The sequence below is a fragment of the Myotis nattereri genome (assembly GCF_964212035.1).
Source record: "Myotis nattereri genome assembly, chromosome: 19".
NCBI lineage: Eukaryota > Metazoa > Chordata > Mammalia > Chiroptera > Vespertilionidae > Myotis > Myotis nattereri.
Genome location: NC_138095.1, coordinates 13349580 through 13370172, shown reverse-complemented (window position 1 = coordinate 13370172; position 20593 = coordinate 13349580). Strand labels below are relative to the sequence as shown.

At 49.1% G+C, this 20593-nt stretch overlaps 1 protein-coding gene across 5 annotated transcripts in view; it reads left to right on the top strand.

The window, feature by feature from the left end:
• The window catches only part of MED15 (mediator complex subunit 15), a 62685-nt gene that overhangs the window by 19854 nt on the left and 22238 nt on the right, over positions 1-20593 (top strand). For all 5 annotated transcript variants that reach the window (XM_081113587.1, XM_081113590.1, XM_081113588.1 and 2 more), the window contains exons 2-5: positions 5377-5464; positions 11672-11723; positions 13780-13809; positions 15309-15521. In XM_081113587.1, coding sequence (XP_080969713.1) covers positions 5377-5464; positions 11672-11723; positions 13780-13809; positions 15309-15521 — 383 coding nt within the window. The remainder of the gene's footprint in view (positions 1-5376; positions 5465-11671; positions 11724-13779; positions 13810-15308; positions 15522-20593) is intronic.

Below are 20593 nucleotides of genomic sequence, written 5' to 3'. Positions count from 1 at the left end.
AATTTGGAGTCACGGGAAAGGTGAGGAAGAGCAGGACATGCTGAGGCTGGGCGTGTCCCCACATCCTGGCCCCTTCTGTCCACTATCCTGGCCACAGTCCCTTCAGAGTGCTCCTTTACGGAGGGGACGCACTTGGGGGATGGAGTTCCTCTCCCAAGACCTAGAGCTGGCGAGTGGCCAGGTTGGAATTTGAGCCCCGATCTGTATATTTCCGTAGCTCAGGCCCTTCCTCCTCTTTCTACTTCCTGCCAGGTCCAGCTGGCCAGCACTTCCGCCTGCCCCAGCATACGCTTTCTCCAGGCCACCCTGGCCTCTGCAGCCTGGATGTGCTTGTTCGAGGTCTGGTTTCCGTAGTGCCTGCCACACTGAATCTCAGCTTCCGCCTGTTATGCCTCATCAAAATACATGCTGTTAACCACTCCTTATGTTACAAATAGCTGATTTTTATCTGACACTGATTACTGCCTGTTAATACAGAGGTGGCTGCCACAGCCTCTTCACTCAAGGTGTTCATAGGACAGGGCAGCTGACAGGAAGCTAGCAGTTCCCACAGAGGAGGTGCCACGGGTGTGGCTGAAGTGACCACCATGAAGTAGGGAGTGAGGATACTCCAGCGGGAGAAACTGCAGGTCCAGCACACACAGCTGGTGGCATAGTGGGCGGTGCACTAGGCAGCAGGGCCTCAGGATATTGAGCAGAGTGGGCGAGGAAGCAGACTCCTAAACTGATGGGCTGCCTGCCTTGAGGTAGGCGTGGACATGCCTGAGTTGCTCCCCACACATACCGCCATTCGTGTGGCTTGGAGAGGTGGCAGGAGGAGAGGGGAGAATGGGATCTGGAGACAGGCTTGTGTGGGGGGGACCATCACAGGTTCAGGGAGAGATGGGGTGAGGATTTGAACTTTAGGGAATGGAGGTCAGAATTGGGAACTGAAGAGGGGGTTCCCAGGTTTCTGGTCTGGGCGATTCTAAGATTGCAGGGTGTTTTCTTGGTGTGTCACTGCCTTCTGCTCCGGCAGGATCTAGACAGTAAGGGCCTCCTCCTGTCCCCGTGTGATGGATCTGGTCCTCCCTCAGCAGGCTCTGGTTTAAACCAGATACCAGTGGAACCCTGACTGGGCAGACAGGTGTAGCTGTGGTAACCAGGAGGAAGCTAGACCGAGGGAGCTTGTGGAGCCCAGGTTGCAGCAGGAGGCTGTGTGCTCTTAGCTGGTGTCAGTCCTCCATTTTTAAAAACATATATATTTTATTGATTTTTTACAGAGAGGAAGGGAGAGGAATAGAGAGTTAGAAACATCTATCAGCTGCCTCCTGCACACTCCCTACTGGGGGTGTGCCCGCAACCAAGGTACATGTCCTTGACCAGAATCAAACCTGGGCCCTTCAGTCTGCAAGCTGGCACTCTATCCACTGAGCCAAACCGGTTAGGTCAGTCCTCCGTTCATTTTACTTTTTGTTGTTGTTGTTAATCCTAACCCAAGGCTATTTTTACCAATGATTTTTTTTAAAGGGAGTGGAAAGGAGGGGGAGAGAGAGAAAAACATAGATGTGAAAGAGACACATCGATTGGTTGCTCCTGCATGCGGTCAGAGCGCATGATCAAGCCTTCAACCGAGGTACATGCCCTTGACTGGAATCGAACCCGCAACCCTTCAGTCTGAGGGCTGACGCTCTATTCATTGAGCCATATCGGCTAGAGCAGTGGTTCCCAACCTTCTGGCCCTTTAAATACAGTTCCTCATGTTGTGACCCACAATAAAATTATTTTTGTTGCTACTTCATAACTGTAATGTTGTTACTGTTATGAATCGTAATGTAAATATCTGATATGCAGGATGGTCTTAGGCGACCCCTGTGAAAGGGTCATTCAACCATCAAAGGGGTCGCGACCCATAGGTTGAGAACTGCTGGGCTAGAGAGAGTCCTCCATTCATGTTAGAGGGCTGGTTAGGCCCAGGCAGCAGCCACCAGACAGAGCCCTTCTGTTGCGGTGCTAATGCCTCTCCGGCAGCCTTAGGTTTGGTGGTGGCTGCTTTGGTATTGGGACGTGACAGGACGGCCATTTAGGGTCTGTCCTTTTGAACTGACACCGGTTTTGCTCCCTGACTGACCCCAGCTGGGTGGCATACTGGGGCTTGCTTGTGTGGGGCAGACCTCATCTTGACCTGTTGGTTCTTTTCAGTCGAGTTCCTGAGGCTGAACCTCTACTCCGCTCCATGTTTGGGGCCATGTCCTTGTTGAATGGCAGTTTACCTTCGTTTAGAGACGGTCGCTGGAAGGGCTTTGTTTTTTGGAGGTGGAGACTGCGGAGTGGCCGTTCAGGCCCAGCTACTCCGTCAGGCCTCTGGGACAGCAGCAAAGCCAAGATTGGGGAGGCTGAAGGGGCTTCTGGCAAGCAGCTGGTTCTGCCCCTGTGCAGGGCTCCTCCCAGCATGGGACTGGGTCCCAGTGACCGCCTCGTACAGTGGACACGTTAGGTCCTGAGTGCAGTGAAGGGACCCCACACCTAAGTACAGCTATGAAATGTGGTGAGACATGCAGTTAAAACCCACATAATGGACAGGTGCCTCAGACACAATGTTTAGGTGACTGAATAGGAAAGGACAGGCTGTCTCCTTGTGGGGAAATGGAAGATACTAACAGAGTATAATCGCCTGGTTTATTTTTTCCCTTATCTTCGGTGTTATGGAGCATGATCTGCAGGCTAGAAATAGGAGCAAACACATTTTTTAAATTATGGTTTGCATAACTGAAAACAGTGCTCAGGGCACCTGTTTATTCTTCAGCCACCAAACACGCTCAGCCTGTTTGGGCAGGCTCTGCGTGTAACAGTGGAGGGGACAAGTGTATGACACGGGCATGGTGCTGCCTCACAGGGCCCTGGTGCCGGCCAAGGAGCAGCCTTTCTCTTCAACTCTGTACTGACGCAGCCGCTTTCATGGTTCATGGGCAGAACTGGACATTTATCCAGTTTCATTTCCTGTTGTTAAGATGTGTGTTCCAGCTTGTCAAGATAGGCCTGTTTCTGGCCTCCCATGTTCTCAGTGCTCCTCAGTCTCTAAGTCACGGACAGATGGTGCCCATGCTGTCCATGTCATCTGTGATGTTGCCCTAACCAGGACAGGATAGGGCTCCTCTAGCAGATCCCCTGGCATCTAGTGCCTTTGGGCCTGGTGAGGTTCCCCCACCTAAAGACTACTACAGTAAGCTGGCATCCGTGTCTTATTTCTGTGGATGTGCCAGGTTCTTTGCTGCAGTCAAGATGCATGGTGTCGGTGGGGCCTGTGGGTCTGCTGACCCTATAAAAGACGGCCAGCCAGCGGTTCAGGAGGACAGCTTTTAGCCCGCCAGGAGCCTGGCTAAGCCCTTGGGGATAGCTGCTTTTGGGCACTGAGCCCATTTGTGTAACCAGTCCCATCTTCAGAGACCTCAGCACCCCTCTCTGCGCTTACACCGTGGCTCCTGCCTTCACTTTCTACCCAAAGCCTCCCCATTCCGTACCCAGTCAGCTGACCAGCAAATGCCCCTTTGCTGTGTCCACTGCTCTGCTCTGGGTCACCTTGTTAGTTCCAGGCTCTGTGGCAGGGCTTGCCACACACTGTTGTCGGAACGTGGCAAGGGGAACATGGTCTGTCCTGGGGGGTGCAGGTGAGGCGCCCTTCTGAAGACAGGTCTGCCCAGTCACTTCTCTTGTTGGAAATGCTCAGTGACTTAGAGCCTCATGCCAGGTGGCATCTCAGCATGTGGGTGCCGGGTCCTCCTGGCCTGCCAGCCTCACTTCCTTATGAGTTGGATCTTGTGTTGTCCTCCTGCATTATTTTTCTCACCCTTTTCTTGTGGTCCTGGTTTTATATTCCCTGTGGGTGCATCTGCTCCACCTTGGGTGCTTTGTGGCAGGAACCTTTTGCTGCCTCCTATGCAGGCTTAATGAAGCAGATGGGGCACAGACCCCAGGCTCACACGTGTTGAATAAATTATCCAGTGGTATGGTTGATCAGCGTCATTTTATCTTTCTTTATGCATTAATACAGACTTGTCCCTCTCTTAGCATTTAGCCTCTTTTCTGGGATTTCTTTAAGGAGCATAAATCTGATTCTGCAGCCCCAATGTGCACACTCTTTCAGTAGCCTGGGGTTTCTTTGTTTGGAATGGTCAGAAAGCTTCCTTGCACCAGCTGGACTGGGCTTGTTTAATACACTTGGGTGAGGCAGCAGAGCCCTGACATGTTTGTTCATTTGTTTATCAGTAGGTCCAGTGCTCGGGAGACCTCTCCTGCAGGGAAGAAGGCAGTCTGTGAGCAGAGGGGCCAGGCCTCGGAACTCAAGCCTGACATGCCCCTTCCTTTCTAACAAATGCACATGTGTTCTTGTGTGTGTGTGTGCGTGTATGTGTGTGTGTGTGTGTGTGAATGTTTCCATCCAAAGGGAGTGTAAGCTTAGCTAATGTTCATAGCTCTGTCCCAGCAGAGTATCGGTATCATAAAAATGTGCGATAGGATCTCATCTTTTATTATACATATTGGCAAATGTGCTTTTAGGATGTTTTCCTCGTGTGTGTGGTCTGTCTCTTTCCATCCCCAGCTAGAAGCTGTTGGAAGTTGGGGCTTATGTCCTGGGTCCCACCTGGGGAACCTGCACATCTCACATAGGGACCTGTGCCTTGGGAGGGACTGAAAGATGGTTTGTTGTGGCCCCTTTGTTTTACAGAGGACAGTGGAGCTGGGATCCCACAAATCTTTTTTTTTTTTTAATATATTTTATTGATTTTTCACAGAGAGGAAGGGAGAGAGATAGAGAGAGTTAGAAACATCGATGAGAGAGAAACATCGATCAGCTGCCTCTTGCACATCCCCCACCGGGGATGTGCCTGCAACCCAGGTACATGCCCTTGACTGGAATCGAACCCGGGACCTCTCAGTCTGCAGGCTGACGCTCTATCCACTGAGCCAAACCGGCTTCAGCACACAAATCTTAATGCCAGAGTTAGGTGGGGACCCAGGCCGTTCAGAAGGCAGGAAGCAGAGGCTGGCTGGCCACTCGGCCTTCCCATGCCACTTTATTTTGTGCTGATTGTGGGTGTTCCCCAGGGCCTGGCCCCTCTGCTCCCTCCTTCCAGGGGTGCCTATTTTGCTTTGTGGTGCCACCTTTCCTGTTCTTTCCTTCTTGTGCCCCTGCCCTCTTACTCCCTTTCTCAGCTGCCTTTCATTGCTCTGCTGAGCACACCTCCCTTGTTGCCTTTCCTGGACCTCAGTGAGGCTGGTGTGCTGGGGGACAGGTCCCATCCACCCAGGGGCAGTTGATGTGCAGGGCTTCTGGCCAGGAACCCTGCAGCAGCAGACTCATAGGATGTCAACATCTCTTCTTTTTTTGTCTTTCAGCGAGGAGGCCATGAGAAAAGCTGGTGTGGCTCACAGTAAATCCAGCAAGGATATGGAAAGCCATGTATTCCTGAAGGCCAAGACCCGGGTAAGGCCCAGGTGGGCGGAGCCCACGGTGGAGAGGCTCAGGAAGGGGTGGGTGTGATGCAGACTCTGGAAGCTCCTCTGCCCGGGGAGTGGAAAAGGGGTGGCTACTCACCAATTGATCATGGGCACTATCAGCTTTGCCTGCAGCTCTCTGTGGGTCTTCCCATGTGTCTATGGTATAGGTACAGGGAGGTTACTGGGTGGACTCCCAGTATGCAGTCCCAGAGTCTGACCCTAGACCTCACCACCAGCATCCTCCATTTGTGGTTAGCACCTATGAATCCTGTAGGGCATTCACTCAGGCCCCAGCTTCTCAGTGTCAGCCCTTGCCTAAGCCCCACACGGTCCTGACATGTGTGCCCAGAAGAGTTTCTGTCCCCTTTTGTTAAGTGATGAAGGTGGTGCTAGTGGAGATTGAGGCCTTGATCGAGGAACCAGGCATAGGAATATTACTGGTGGGGTAGTTGGGGAGGATTTCCAGTGTGTGAGCTCTCATCCTGGGCTTCATGTGACTACCTCCTTCCATATGTGCACTCTCCCTGGGGCAGAGCTGTTTTAGTAAAAATGAAGCAGAATAGGCACAAAGAAACCAAGCTGCTCGTCTAATTCCACCCAGTTTGTGCAAGGTGGGGCTGACGCCCAGGGCTTTTGTTCTGCATCACACCTGCCCTGTTCTCCTTGTAGACCTGACCTCCAGTCCCTCCTCTGACGCATCGAGTGTGCTCTGAGCACCTTGTACCTGAGTGTGGTGTTGGGGCTCTAAGACATGCTGTGTGTCACAAATTAAAAGCAGATGTTATGGCCCTTGAGTGGATACTGGTTTGATAAACCAACTGTCAAGACACCTAGAGCTCAACTGGGGAAATTTGAGCATGGTCTGAATGTTTAGATGAGGTGAACATTTTGTGAAATGGAAAGGTAAAGATGACTGGCTAGAAAAGGCAGGTTCCAGAACAAACACCATCTATATAGTTTGGTCTTAAAGGTCAGAGCACATGAGTGTGTGTTTGTGAGCACACATAAGTGCAAGAAAGAGCTCTTGAGGCAGGAAAGGGAAGGTTCTGTGCCCTGGGTATATGAAAAAGCATTTTCTTTTTTTTTTTCTTCTTTTTTTTATATATTTTTATTGATTTTTTACAGAGAGGAAGGGAGAGAGATAGAGAGTTAGAAACATCGATGAGAGAGAAACATCGATCAGCTGCCTCCTGCACATCTCCCACTGGGGATGTGCCCGCAACCCTGGTACATGCCCTTGACCGGAATCGAACCTGGGACCTTTCAGTCCGCAGGCCGACGCTCTATCCACTGAGCCAAACCGGTCTTGGCAAGCATTTTCTTTTCTTTTTTTTTTTTTTTATAATAACTTTATTAAGATCTTTATATACTATACAATTTACCATTTAAAGTGTACAATTCAGTGATCTTTAGGATATTCACAGAGTTGTTGGACCATCACCAGGATCTAAGTTTTATAACATTTTCTAAAAGAAACTCCAGTTCCATTCTGTTACTCTCCATTTGCCCTAGATCTTTGGTCCTAGGCAACCACTTTCTACTTACCATTGCATGGATTTGCCTTTTTTCATGTAAATGCAATTATATATGTTTTTGTGACTGACTTCTTTCATTAGCATAATATTTTCAAGGTTCATCCATCAACCATGTTGTAGCATGTACTTACTCCTTTTAATTGCCAAATAGTATTTCACTGTATGGATATGCCACATTTTATGTACTCATCACTTGATAGACATTGTTTTCACCTTTTGGCTATTATAAATAATGCTGCTATGAACATTTGTGTACAAATTTTTTATTTATTTATTTTGGATATATATACCTAAGAGTGGAATTGCTGGATCATGTGATAATTATGTTTAACCTTTTGAGAAATTGTCAGACTGTTTTCCAAAGCAGCTGCGTCGTTTTTCATTTACAGCAACAGTGTATGCGGTTCCGATTTCTTCACTCCTCATCAACACTTGTTATTGGTTTTGATTTGCATTTCCCTGGTGACTAATAATTTGGGGCATCTATTCATGTAGTATTGGCCATTTGTATATTTTCTTTGGAGAAATGTTTATTCCAATCATTTGCTTATTTTAAATATATATATATATATATATATATATATATATATTATTGATTTCAGAGAGGAAGGGTGAGGGAGGGAGAGAGACAGAGACAGAAACATCAATGATGAGAGAGAATCATTGATATTATTGATTGGCAGCCTCCTGCACGCCCCACACTGGGAATCGAGCCCGCAACCCCAGCGTGTGCCTTGACTGGGAATTAAACCATGACTTCCTGGTTCATAGATGGACACTCATTCACTGAGCCACACAGGCCAGTTCCTTTGCCCATTTTAAATAGGTTTCTTGGTCTTTTTATTGTTAGACTGTTAGAGATCTTTATGTATTTTGGATATAGTCTCTTATTAGATGTATAATTTGCAAATATTTGGGGGATGGGGTGTTTTAATTGTTTTTAATTTGTATTATAATTAAAAGAGCTTTGTTGAGGGCTTATTGAACTATTTCAGATTTTGAAATGCAGAAGTTGCTGGTTCAGTATTTTTTATCCATCGTTTCATACCGAACTGCCCCAGATTGGTGGCCTCCTGAACAGTGCGTTATTTCCCCTGATTCTGTGCGTCAGGAACTGGAGCAGTTGGAATTGCCTGTCTGGCATTCTGCTGCTCTCACGTGTGACCTAGCTGGCAGCTTTGCTGAGCCAGACGGTCCATAAGGCTTCACTCGCGTGTCTGCACGCTGGTTTTCCCTCCATGTAGTGTCTCTGGCGGCGTAGCCTGGGCTTCTCACTGCATGGCAGCTGGCTTCCATGAAGTAGGAAGTGGAAGCTGCCTGTCCTAGTCCTGGGACATTGCGTAGATAGAGCAGGCCCTGACTAAGGCCAGTGCAGGTTCAGGGAGTTGGAATTTCTTCCACCTTTTGATGCGAGCCGCAGCGTGCGTGTGTGTGTACAGGAAGGCCAGTGATTGTCGGCAGCCCTCTTGGAGACTCACAGCAGCTGGGGAATAAGCTTCTGTCCCAAAGTGGGCATCTGGCAGGCAGCAGCCCCCTCACTGCCTTAGCCTTTGCCTTTCTGCAGCCACATACCAGATCTTAAGTTTCAGTCCCACATCTTCTTGGTGTGAGCGGGTTCTAAATCCCTACCTCTAAAGAGAGATATTTATTAGAGGTGTTAGAAATTTCCTGTGGACTGAAGGGTCCCAGGTTCGATTCCGGTCAAGGGCATGTACCTGGGTTGCGGGCACATCCCCAGTAGGAGATGTGCAGGAGGCAGCTGATTGATGTTTCTCTCTCATCGATGTTTCTAACTCTCTATCCCTCTCCCTTCCTCTCTGTAAAAAATCAATAAAATATATTTTTTTAAAAAATAAAGCGCCCAGAGTCTTTTACTAAGACATAATATACAGTAAGTGGGGCTCAGGAGCATGTTCCCAAAGCCCTTCACATAGAACCAGGACCAAGGTCTCGGAGCCAGGTGGGCAGATTCCAGCACACAGCATTCCCAGCACCATTCCCTGGCCCAGAGCAGGGGCACCGGCATGGTCTGCTCCTGGCTGAGGCTGCTCCACGGTGGAGTGGAGACTCTCTAGGCTAGACCAGGGTGAAGAGGCCTGAGAGGGAGCGAGGAAGGAATGTGACCACTTGGCAGGAGAAACGGGCACAGGACACAGTTAAGTCACGCTGCTGCCAAGGGGCTTTCTTGCGGGTTAAACACGTGTCCAAAATTCTTGCAAAGAGGTTGCATTGGTGGTATAGTGGTGAGCATAGCTGCCTTCCAAAATTCTTGCAAAGGCCAGGTTACTGAGGAACCACTGGGGTTTGCTGCAGGTCTGCTGCAAGCATTCTTTTCCACAGGAGACCCGGGATCTGAAACTCCACCTCCGATCTCTCCGAGGCTGGGGCTGTCATATCTCCAATCCCTAAATCTCTATCTGCAGAGCACTGACATCCTGACCAACCTCCCAGGGGTGAGAATTCCCGACCCCCATCCAGGATAAATCATGGTGCCTTCTACCACAAGGCACCAACCTCTCCAGGACTGCCCCAGGGTTCCAAGGTTCGGTCACCCCTTCTCTTTGGCCTCTTCCACCTCCCACTCCAGAAAAACAGAGAAATCACTCTTCCCCATCCTTTTCCCTCCTCTGAGGTCCCTCCCACCTTTTAAATTCTTTCACAGTCATTCTAATGGGGTCTCAGGTGGGAGAGACAGGTAACAAACATGCTGGGTGCCATCTGACCTCTCCTACTTGGCCACCTTGTTTCCTGAGCTTCCTGTAGCCTCTTCCACACACACATCTTCACTGTTAGCCACGCCCCAAACTGCCTGCCTTCAAGGAGCAGCCTCAGTAGGTGGGCCACGTGCAGGAGCCCTGACACCAGGGGTCCCTTCACTCCCAGCACATGGTCTTTCCTACCAGGATCGGTGAGGCCGTGGGAAACTGGGAGTGTTGACAACCTCCTAAGTGCCCATTGCGCCAAAAGAGACTCTCTCTTTCAGGACCTGCCTCCTTGGGTGTGCTTAGGACCACAGCTTTGCTTTTCCTCCCGCGCCTTCCCCCTTGTAGTTTCCTCTGTTGATTTCCCCTGGCTGAAAAAAGTGATGGGGTGAAGTGTCGTAAGTGTTTCCCTCCACGTCCTGCGTGGTTCAGGGTTCGGGTCTGGAAGAGGAGCCGCACAACAAATGAAAAAGAAAAGACACTAGATAATTTGGGAATATTGGGGGACCAGGCGAGAGAGTCCAACCCAAGAGGAAGGACTTCCACTGTGCTCAGGCCTCACCAAGCTTTTTATAGTGAGCGGTAAACAAGGTAGTGGTTACCAAAGTTACACTTTTCTTGTGAGTTTCACTTGTTTACACCATGGTTATACTTCCTGCACTTCCTCAGCCCATTAGATTCCCAGGTAAGACCTAGGGAGTGTTATAAGGTCAAGCCTAATTATGCTAAGAGGACTGTGCCCTCTAAGCTGGGAATTGTTTGTGACTTTGCCAGCAGGTCAGTCCGAGGCTTAACCCTATATCAGTTTCCCACAGTGAAGCTTGGAGATAGATGAAGGATAATAAAGATTTACAAAGTGTGCTTATAGTTTTACATTCACCTTGAGACCACTTTCATTTTATTTCCTTTTCCCTGGAAATAGTCTTATGACAGGTTCACTGTCTGTCCCTGGGCTCACAGGTGTGTGTCCCGGGGCAGTACCACCACGGCTCTATGTCTGGTTCTAATTATCATCTCGCCAGTCTGCTGCCAAGTGGATGCTCACTCTCAGTGACTTAGGAGAGGAGGGTCATGTGAGCAGCACAGGGCGTGGTGAAAGGCTTTGCCCTTTTGGGGCTGCCTTGATGGAAGGATGGGCATTTTGAGAAGGGAAGGATGTACAGCTTATGTGAGATAAGATTTTAACTCAGGCGTCCCCCTTGTTCACTGCAGGACAAACTCACATTAGTGATTTCCGCGGAACACCCGGTAGTGAGTGTCCTTGGTTGCAAAGAGTACAATTGGTGGAAGGCAGGCCCTGCTGAGCAGTTCCAGAAACACGCAGGGCAGCTGGGACAAAGAGGCCCTCGGCCGTGGCCTTCACCTGCCCCCCTTGAGTGCCCTGTGTCCTCTCCCTGCCTGTGCAGTAAATTCAGATTAACAGGGATCTCCGCAAGCAGAGCCAGGGGCAAACGTCCAGATTTGCATGTCAGTGTGACGTCAGCAGTGAAAAAGCAACAGGCTGGGTATTAAAAGCGAAAGTACTTCGATACAAATAGTGCCGAGACAAAGGCGGCCCGCCCATGACTACTTCTGAAATGCCTTGTGACCTTAGGACAGCTCCTCGTCCCCACTGGACCCACTCTGCCCGCTGCGGAAAGCGGGGGGCCTGAGCTGGCGCTTGGCCCTCTCGGTTAAGTGTTTACAGCAAGGTGGAAGGAGCAGCCGTTTGAAGTCTTGTTTTTCTGTTTCTCGGTGCCTTTTGTCGCCTCCTGCAGCTGAGCACTGACAGCCGTCCTCCGAGAGCCAGATTCCAGAGGAGGCCCAGCTGGGCAGAGCGTGGGGTGGGCCTCAGCCCAGCAGCCTTTCAGGAAGAGCCCTCAGCTCTGTGGCTCAGGAGTGCAAGGGGGAGGGGAGGGGAGCACACGGCTTCACTTCTTCATCTGGGATTAAACTGCTTCCTGTTTTCACTTTTAGGACGAATACCTTTCTCTTGTGGCCAGGCTCATTATCCATTTCCGAGACATTCGTAAGTAAAATTTTACATTTCTGGTTGTGATCGCTGTGAGAGGCTGACCCTGTCATGCGGTGGAGACTTATTTGGCCACAGTGCCTGAGTCAGAATGTCTGTGTAAAAGTGCCTGCTTTCTGGAAAGTTCTTCATTGCTTTGCATTTGATTCCATATTTCTCATCTCCCCAGAGACTCAGCCTGAAAAATGCTGATTTGGGCATAATGGAGATGTTAGCCTCAAAGTGGTTTAAACTGAACTGCTGCTTTTGCTTGTCCATTTAATCTTTTTTAAAAGGACTGTTGGCCGTGGTCGGGTGGCTCAGTCGGTTGGAATGTTGTCTGGACACTGAAAGGTTGCGAGTTTGATTTCTGGTCAGGGCACATACCTAGGTTCCGGGTTCAATCCCAAAGTCTGGGTGTATATGGGAAGCGGCCGATCAGTCTCTCTCTCTCTCTCTCTCTCTCTCTCTCTCTCTCTCTCTCTCCCTCCCTCATTCTCCCTCCCTCCCTCTTCCCCTCTCCCTCTCTCTCTCCATCCCTCTCTTCTTCTCTTCCTCTCTCCCTCCCTCTCTCCCTCTCTCCCTTCCTCTCTCTAAAATCAATAAACATATCCTCGGGTGAGGTTTAAAAAAAGAAACAATTCTTTAAAAAAGAAAAGGACTGTTGCTTTTATCTCCAGGCAGCTCTTCTTAAATAAGCAATTTACTCTGGAACAGAAACTTCTTTCCCTAATAGTTGGTTTTATTGACCCATGGAGGCCTGACCTAAATGTGTGTTCCTGTTAGGCTGGAAGCTTCTGAGGCCAACTTCCTGCCTCGAGCTCCCTGCCGTAGTGAGGGACACCCAGGTCCTGCCACATCCCACCTCCTGATTCCCAGGGTCCTGCTGTGGTTGTCAGCCAGGCCCAGCAGCAGCCATGGCACTCAGAAATGAGTGCACTGCATCCCTGGGTCAGGGTTTTCTGTGTAGACACTGAGTGTTCCTGGATGGCTGTAATCTGTAAAGGAAACGGGCTGCGGGGCGGGGCAGGGCACTCTGTGGTTTCAGCCAACAGCGCCTCTTGCCTGCCTGCAGCTGTGTTTCCACGGGAGATGGGCTCCTGACATAGCCTGTCCTTGGAGTGTGCACTTGGCAAGTCCAGTCGCTGTTCCCCTGTGGCTGTAGAGGCAGCTACAGATTCAGTCTCAGTAATCTTGGGCTAAGGAAGAACCCCAGAGGTTTTGCTTCTTTCCACACGAACTAGCTTTTTACCAGGACAGCCAACAAGGTGAACTTCACTTGATGTCATTTTCTTGCTCTGTCTGGGAAGGTTCTATGGCTTCTAGAACAAGAGGAGATGGAAGTAGGAGCTTGGAGAACGAGCAGCCTGGATGAACCATCCTGCTTTGTCCTGGCAAGGGACTCTGCTTGTCGGGGCTGGGCTGGTCTGTTGAGGAGGTGGCCCTGGCACGTTGGCACACACAGGCCTGTGGGCTAGGGTGTCCACAGCTGTCTCACTGGCACCTCAGGAGAGGGTGGAACTGGTGCGGCAGTTCCCCGCCTGACCCTAGGGCCAGTTAGATCTGACTTCCAGCCAGGTTTGGCCAGCCTCAGTTTCTCTAGAAAATAGAGATGCTGCCTCACGGCGTAGGTTGAAAATGGAGGTGTCATGGAGTTCTCAGCACCATCTGGGCCATCATGGATCCTACAGCCTTCCTGTTTGTTGCTCAGGGCAGGAGCTGAGACTATGGCCCGAGGAAGGAGAGCTAGAGTAGGCCCAGAGTGAGCCTCTGCCTGGGCAGTTCTTTAAGGCCCCAGGTTGGCCCTGGGGGGTTCTGCACCCTCTTCTCCCAGGCCCCCTTGTGCGTCAGCGCTGCCAGGAATGGGACACATACACACATGTGTGAGTGCGTGTGCGCACACACAGACACAAACATACACTGAAGCTCTGAGGTATGTTTTATCTAGTTTCTAGGCAGGGTGAGCTCAGTTTTAGCAAATGACCTCTGGGCAAATGCATATAAACGGACTTACTGTGAAAATATGTGGTTATATAAAACGTTGTTTATTTTGTTTTTGTTTTTTTAAATATAGATAACAAGAAATCTCAAGCTTCTGTCAGTGGTAAGAATTTTTCCTTTTTGAATTCAGATTCTTCCCCCCCTTGGATATGGGGCAGCAGGAATGATATTGTGGATGCCCCGTTTGCCTCCCACTAGAGGACAAAGTTCAGAGCGACCTCTGGCTGGTCACGAGAATTGTGGAGCTGTGCCGCATACTCCCCGTCCTTCCTCTTCCTATGCCCATAAGATGCTGCTGCCCCACTGCATTTCACTTGGATACAGTTTTTGCCCAGCAAAAAGATTATAAAAACTCACATAGTTATTGAGACATTATCTAAAATTTTGCTCTGGGAGAGAACTATTATTGTATATTTAGTATAACAGCATGTAGTAGTTCTTAGAGAGTAGTTGTGGATTATCTTAAGTTACATAGTTTCTTTGCAAGTTAAAAATTATCATTATTTTTTATTTTTTAATTTCAAGGCTTTATCACATAAGGGAGACCTGTCTGACAATTCAGCCTTGATTGATTTCACTGACCGAGCTGAGCTGCCAGTGAAGGAATTGAGATCCAACATGGCCAACTAGACTCCCACCTGTCAGGAGGGGAGCTAGTCTCCCATGCTGTTTGTCTTACCGTAGGCCGCAAAGCTATAAATGCCAGATGCCCATGCCTGCCTCAGATGAGCAAGCTGCACCTGTCCATGTGGGCCCTATCTCCCCTCGGGGTATCTCCATGTAGAGTGATTCTCAGCTAGCGGGGCGGTGGGATCAGAGTGCATGGCCAGGAGAACGTATTGAAGCATAGGGCTCTGTGGCAGGGTCTCCAGGCCAGGCCACCCCTGTTTGCAGCTAGTCATCTGCCATAAGCCTGCACTCATAAATGTGGGTGACGAGAGCATCAGGCTCCTTGTCTTGCTTCAGCATCGTTCACCGAGCTGAGTCTGGAGACCTGGGGGCTTGGTGAGTGTCGCAGTGCTCCTTGGCGCTTTGTGGGCCTTCCCCTCACTTAGCTTGGCCAAGTGATGGTGTGCTGGCCCCGGGTATAGGAGTAGTGTCCGGAGAATGCTCCTCTGTGGGGGTTCTGGTATACAGGGAGCCGTGTAATATCCCTGGAGAGCGTCTGCCTTCACCTTCCTCCCCTCCGCCTGAGGCTTGTCCGTGCGCCCCACCCCCCCCTCGTGCCCTTGTTTACTTGAAGAAGGGCCTTGTGTGCTCACCCGGCAGGAAAGGATTGGACAGCAGAAGGGGTGGGAGCTGCTGCCTTCCCTGAGGGCAAATCTGCCCTTCAATCTTGGGACCCTAGTACAGGCCGACTAGGAGCGCTCCCTGCCCAGGAGGCCCATGGCCCAGAAGCAATAATGAACACGCAGGGCGCCCCGCCCGGGCAGTGACAGGCGGTTCGGTCAGCATTGGGCGGCTTCCAGGACTCGGACCAGTGGGGCTTTGGGGCAGTGCGGCCTGGAGGCGGCAGGGAGTGGTGCCCCGGAGGCCCCGCAGCCGCCAGCGCCCCAGCTGGTCCCGGCGCGTCCCAGACGCTGTGCCTTTGTGTTCCCGCAGACCCTATGAACGCGCTGCAGAGCCTGACCGGCGGGCCCGCCGCAGGAGCAGCCGGGATCGGCCTGCCTTCTCGGGGCCCAGGACAGCCCCTAGGTGGGATGGGAGGCCTTGGTGCCATGGGGCAGCCGATGCCGCTCTCTGGACAGCCGCCCCCCGGCACCTCAGGGATGGCCCCTCATGGCATGGCTGTTGTGTCCACGGCGACTCCACAGAGTGAGTACCACCATTTTCAGAGAACCTGCCATTTTCTTCGGAAGCGGCATGCTTTCTATTCCTTTGCTTAAGGTGGTTGGAGAAGCTCCAAGGAGCTCTGTCTGTATCTTTGTTGGTGTGAAGAGAAAAGGCTCCAAGCCTTCTGTGGGCTCCCAGAAGAGTTAAGTGACACTGAGGCCCTCTTCCTACCCCGGGGTGAGAGTGGGGGACTCGGAGGAGGTTGGAGTGATCTGGGGCTCCGTCCAAGGGCTGGTATTTTGTAGCTGGAAGAGGAACAGTTATGTCTCAGCAGTGTTCTTGGTCATGAACAAGTGCTGCTAGCATCTCACAGCGCCGAGACTGCCCCGCTCTCAGGAGCCGCCTCTCCCAGTGCTGCCCTTGCCCTCCTTGCACTTCTCTGCAGCACACGGCCCCTTGTCTTCTGTACTCGGCTGCCCCTTCCAGGAGCGGGACTGTAGTTCAGGTCTTCCTTTCTTTCCAGGACCCCTCTTGATGGACCTTGGATAAACATTTACTTAGTACCTGGAATGTACTTCAGGACTTCAAAGTGATTCGACACTATTTTTCCTTAATAGAACATTTTATTTTTGGAATACTTGAGTCACAGGAAGTTGCAGAGTAGTGCCGAGTTCCCATGTACCCTTCACCCAGCTTCCCCAATGATAATATCTTAGTACATCATCAAAACTGAGAAATGAGCATGGGGACAGTGCTCAACTCAGGGAGACTATTCAGACGTCAACAGTTCCTATATGCATTCTTGTGCATGCACTTACATGTGTGTAGTTCTATGAGATTTTATCATATGTGGAATTGAGTAACCATCAGCACTGTCAGCATGCAGAACTGTTCCATCACCACCAACAAGCTGTTGTATATCTCTTTTTTTAAATTTTTTTTAATTGATTTTTAGAGTGAGAGGAAGTGAGAGGGATAGAGCGATAGAAACTTCGATGAGAGAGACACAATCAGCTGCATCCTGCACACCCCCTACTGGGGATCAAGCACACAACCCTGGCATGTGCCCTGCCTGGGAATCAAACCGTGACTCCCTGGTTCATAGGTTGTCGCTTAACCTATGTCTCTCAGCTGGGGTATCGTATACCTTTTTTTTTTTTTTTAATATATTTTATTGATTTTAGAGAGGAAGGGAGAGGGAGAGAGAGATAAAAACATCAATGATGGGAGAGAATCATTGATTTGCTGCCTCCTGTATGCCCCCTACTGGGTACTGAGCCTGCAACTTGGGCATGTGCCCTTGACCAGAATTAAACCCAGTACCCTTCAGCCTGCAGTCTGACACTCTATCTGCTGAGCCAGCCTGGCTAGGGCTGTTGTATACCTTTTAATAATCATACATGCCCTCCAACCCTAAGCCCTGGCAGTCACTGATCTGATCTCTATAATTGTGTCACTTTGCCAGTGTTTTATCAGTGGCATCATATAATGTCTGACTTCTTGAGATTGGCTCTTTTTATTCAGCATAATGCCCTTGAGATCCTCCAAGTTGTATTAATCATTCACTCCTCTTCATTGCTGAGTAGTATTCCATGAGTGTCTCAAGGACTGAGTGTGCTAAGTTTACTTATGCATTCACCCTAGAAGGACATTTGGGTTGTTTCCAGTTTGGGGCAGTTATACATAAAGCTGCTGTGAACACTTGTGTATGGGTTGTGGTGTTTCAATGTGTTTTTGTTGTGTATCCCTCATAGTAACCTATGAAGAGGGCAGTGTCATTGCCTCTGCTTTCCCCAGAAGGTAGCATGACCTGTAGCTGGGCTCAAACCCAGGCTGCCTGACCTGAGCGCCCTGTTCTTTGTTGGAGTTACTGTATTAGCATGCCTTGCTCTTCTCAGATGGCACATGTGTTCTCATTCTCACCACTCCTGCACTGGAATCTTCCATCCCCAGCCATCCTCTTCCTCCTCAGGTCTTCATTCTCTTCTCCTTACTGATATCTTGCCATCAGATTCTTAGGTCTTCACTTGGTTCTTCATCTTGAGCTCCTTTGTCCCCCTTTGTCATACCAGCACACCTGATACACACACGGGGTAGCTTATGGAAGAATGTAAAAGAGGTACCGGCCCTGGCTCCTTCTTACATTATACTCTGGTGTACTGGTTGAGGTTTTTTTTTTTTTTAAATCACAAACTTATATTTTATAATAAAAAATAGTTTTAAAATGTGTGAGTTGCGAATGCTCCTATCTATGATTTGTCTTACAGTCTCACACCTAAGACTTTGTCAGAAGTTCAGTGGCAAAAGCTTTCGTATCTTCCCCAATCTGACCTTGACCCACATCCTGTTTTCAGCTTCAGAAGGACCTGGTCTCCTGTGTGGCACTAGAGGAAGTTTGAAGTGGGCTCTCTACTTTCATGTCCTGCTGCTGCCTGTGGTAGAGACCTTCCCTCCCTACCTTTGACCTCTTGCCTGCCTGGTCTACCTGAACTATGTGTCATGGCCCAATGGGCATTTGGTCTCCCTTTCTCACATTTTTTCCAAATGCCACTGTGTGATTAAGGCCACTTCAAGCCATAATCCCAGAGGGCAGGGCCTTAGAGGTTTTGCCAGGGTTCTCAAAGGGCAGACTTGTGATAGTCTCCAAGTGACCCAGGTTAGTCATAAGAAACACAAACTTTGACTGTGGGTAAGGCTGTGGGCTGGGGTACAGGGTTTTAGTGAGACTTACTTGTCCCTCTGAACATTTTTGTTCCTCAATGAATTTTGTATCATGTGCATGTAAAAACCGACTTTAAAATTCAGTCCTATTTCTGGCTGTTTGACAGACTGGGTGCTGAGGAGCCCTCCTTCTTCTGGATAACTAGATCCTGGGTAGGCTGCATTTTGGATTGCTGGGCTGGCAGAAGTAGGGGATGCTCTTTCCCTTGCTGTGCCCTGGCTCACTGCAAGATAGGTGACCTGGGGGCTTGCAGTTTTGGGGTCCCTCCATCCAGCAGGATTTGTGCTAGGGCCCTTGGCATCCCTAGCACCCCCAGAAGCAAGGGCAGATTGGAGGAGAATGCTTCCAAGATTAGTACTGTTGGAATTGCAGTTAAGGTCAAGCATTGAGCACACAATCAAAGATCAGTAGGTATGAAAGGAAGCAAAGGCACCATGAGGAAGAACAGAAACAATAAACAGATGTGGAAATCCCCAGGGACCACACACATAGCCATTGTTGGGTATGGGCTTGGCTGCTGAAAGCATAAAGGATGGAATCCCAAATGCACAAGCACTGTGATACTCTCTGGAATGACCACGCAGATTTGAAAAGGAACCAAATAGAACTTTCAGAAGCTGAGAAATAAAATTCATGAAAGAAAAAGAAGTATGGGTGAGTAAACAGTGCATTAGATACAGCTGAAGAAAGACTTTGTGAACTAGAGCTACATTTAAAGAAATTCTGTAGAATGTAGCCCAGAGAAGCAGACATGGAAAATAGGAGGGTAAGAAATGTAGAGGACAAAATCAGAAAGTCTAATATCTAATAAAAGGACCAAGTGGAGAGAATGGAAGCACAGTAGTATGTGAGGAGATGATGGCTTAGAAAAGCTTAGCACACCCACACCGGTTAAATAAAGCATCCATGTCTTAACCTGTTGTGAACAGAATACCAAAGGCCAGAAGAGTCTCTTAAAAATGGCCAATTTCTGTAAGGAGCAAGAAGCAGACTCAGTGATGGAGTCAAGAAGATAAGAGGTGGTTAGGGTGCTGAGAATAGAGCTGCCAACCACAGTTATGTGCCAGTAAAACTTCCAAGGACTAGGAGGAAACAGACATTTTTAGATAAATAAAGCCTAAGGAACCTTCATTAAAAGGTTTTTAAGGAAATACTTTTATTTGCTCACCATTTCCTCTTCTCAAACCATCCTTCTCAACATGCCAGGTGTAAGATAGGAGAAGAAATATTTTTCATGTAAGGTAGTGAATCTAAACCAGTAATTCTCAATGATTTTGCACCCTAGGGAACATTTGGCAGTGTCTACAGACCATTTTGATATCACAACTGTGAGGTGGAAGCCAGAGATGCTGCTAAACATCTTACATGCACAGGACAGCCCCCCCATAACATAGCATTATCTGGCCCAAATTTCAGTAAAGATAAGGTTGAGAATTCTTGGTGTAAACAAATATTACCTCTATAAAAGAATAATATTCAGAGCTAACCTCCATATGGACCTGCTACATTCCAAGCACTATTTTTTTAAAAATATATTTTATTGATTTTTTACAGAGAGGAAGGGAGAGAGAGAGTTAGAAACATCGATGAGAGAGAAACATCGATCAGCTGCCTCTTGCACATCTCCTACTGGGGATGTGCCCGCAACCCAGGTACATGCCCTTGACCGGAATCGAACCTGGGACCCTTCAGTCCGCAGGCCGACGCTCTATCCACTGAGCCAAACCGGTTTTGGCTCCAAGCACTATTTTGAGTATTCTACCTATAATAGGTTATTTATTAGTCCAGTGTAGGAAACTGAGGCATAGAACAGTGACAGAGTTGGGATTTGAGTCAGGGTAGTCTGGGTCAGAGGATGTACCCCTAGTCATTATTCTATCCTGATTCTTATAAGTCTGCTGTGTGGCCATAAGTTGATAAACAGGGACCAAAATAAATGGAAGTCAGAGGGGGGAATATATCAAGGAAATCAGGTCTATTATGTTCACATAAAACCTACTTTAAAAAATAGGGAGGGTTTTCCCTGGCCAGTGTGATTTAGTTGGTTGGGTCGCATCCTGTGTACTGAAAGGCTGTTGCTTCGATTCCGGTCAGGGCACATGCCTGGGTTGTGGGCTCAATCCCCCATAGGGGCATGCAGGAGGCAGATGATCACTACCTCACTCACATCAATGTTTCTCTCTCTCTCTTCCTTTCCCTACCTCTCTCTCTTAAAAAAAAAAAAAATAGAGAAGGTTCTCAGGTCCTTGTATTTGGGAAAGAGATTAAAATGTGCCTAAACTTTATACTTTATTTAAGTGTACATGAACAGCCCTGGCTGGGGAGCTCAGTTGGTTGGAGTGTCATCCCGATACACCAAGGTTGCAGGTTCAGTTACCAGTCAAGGCATATA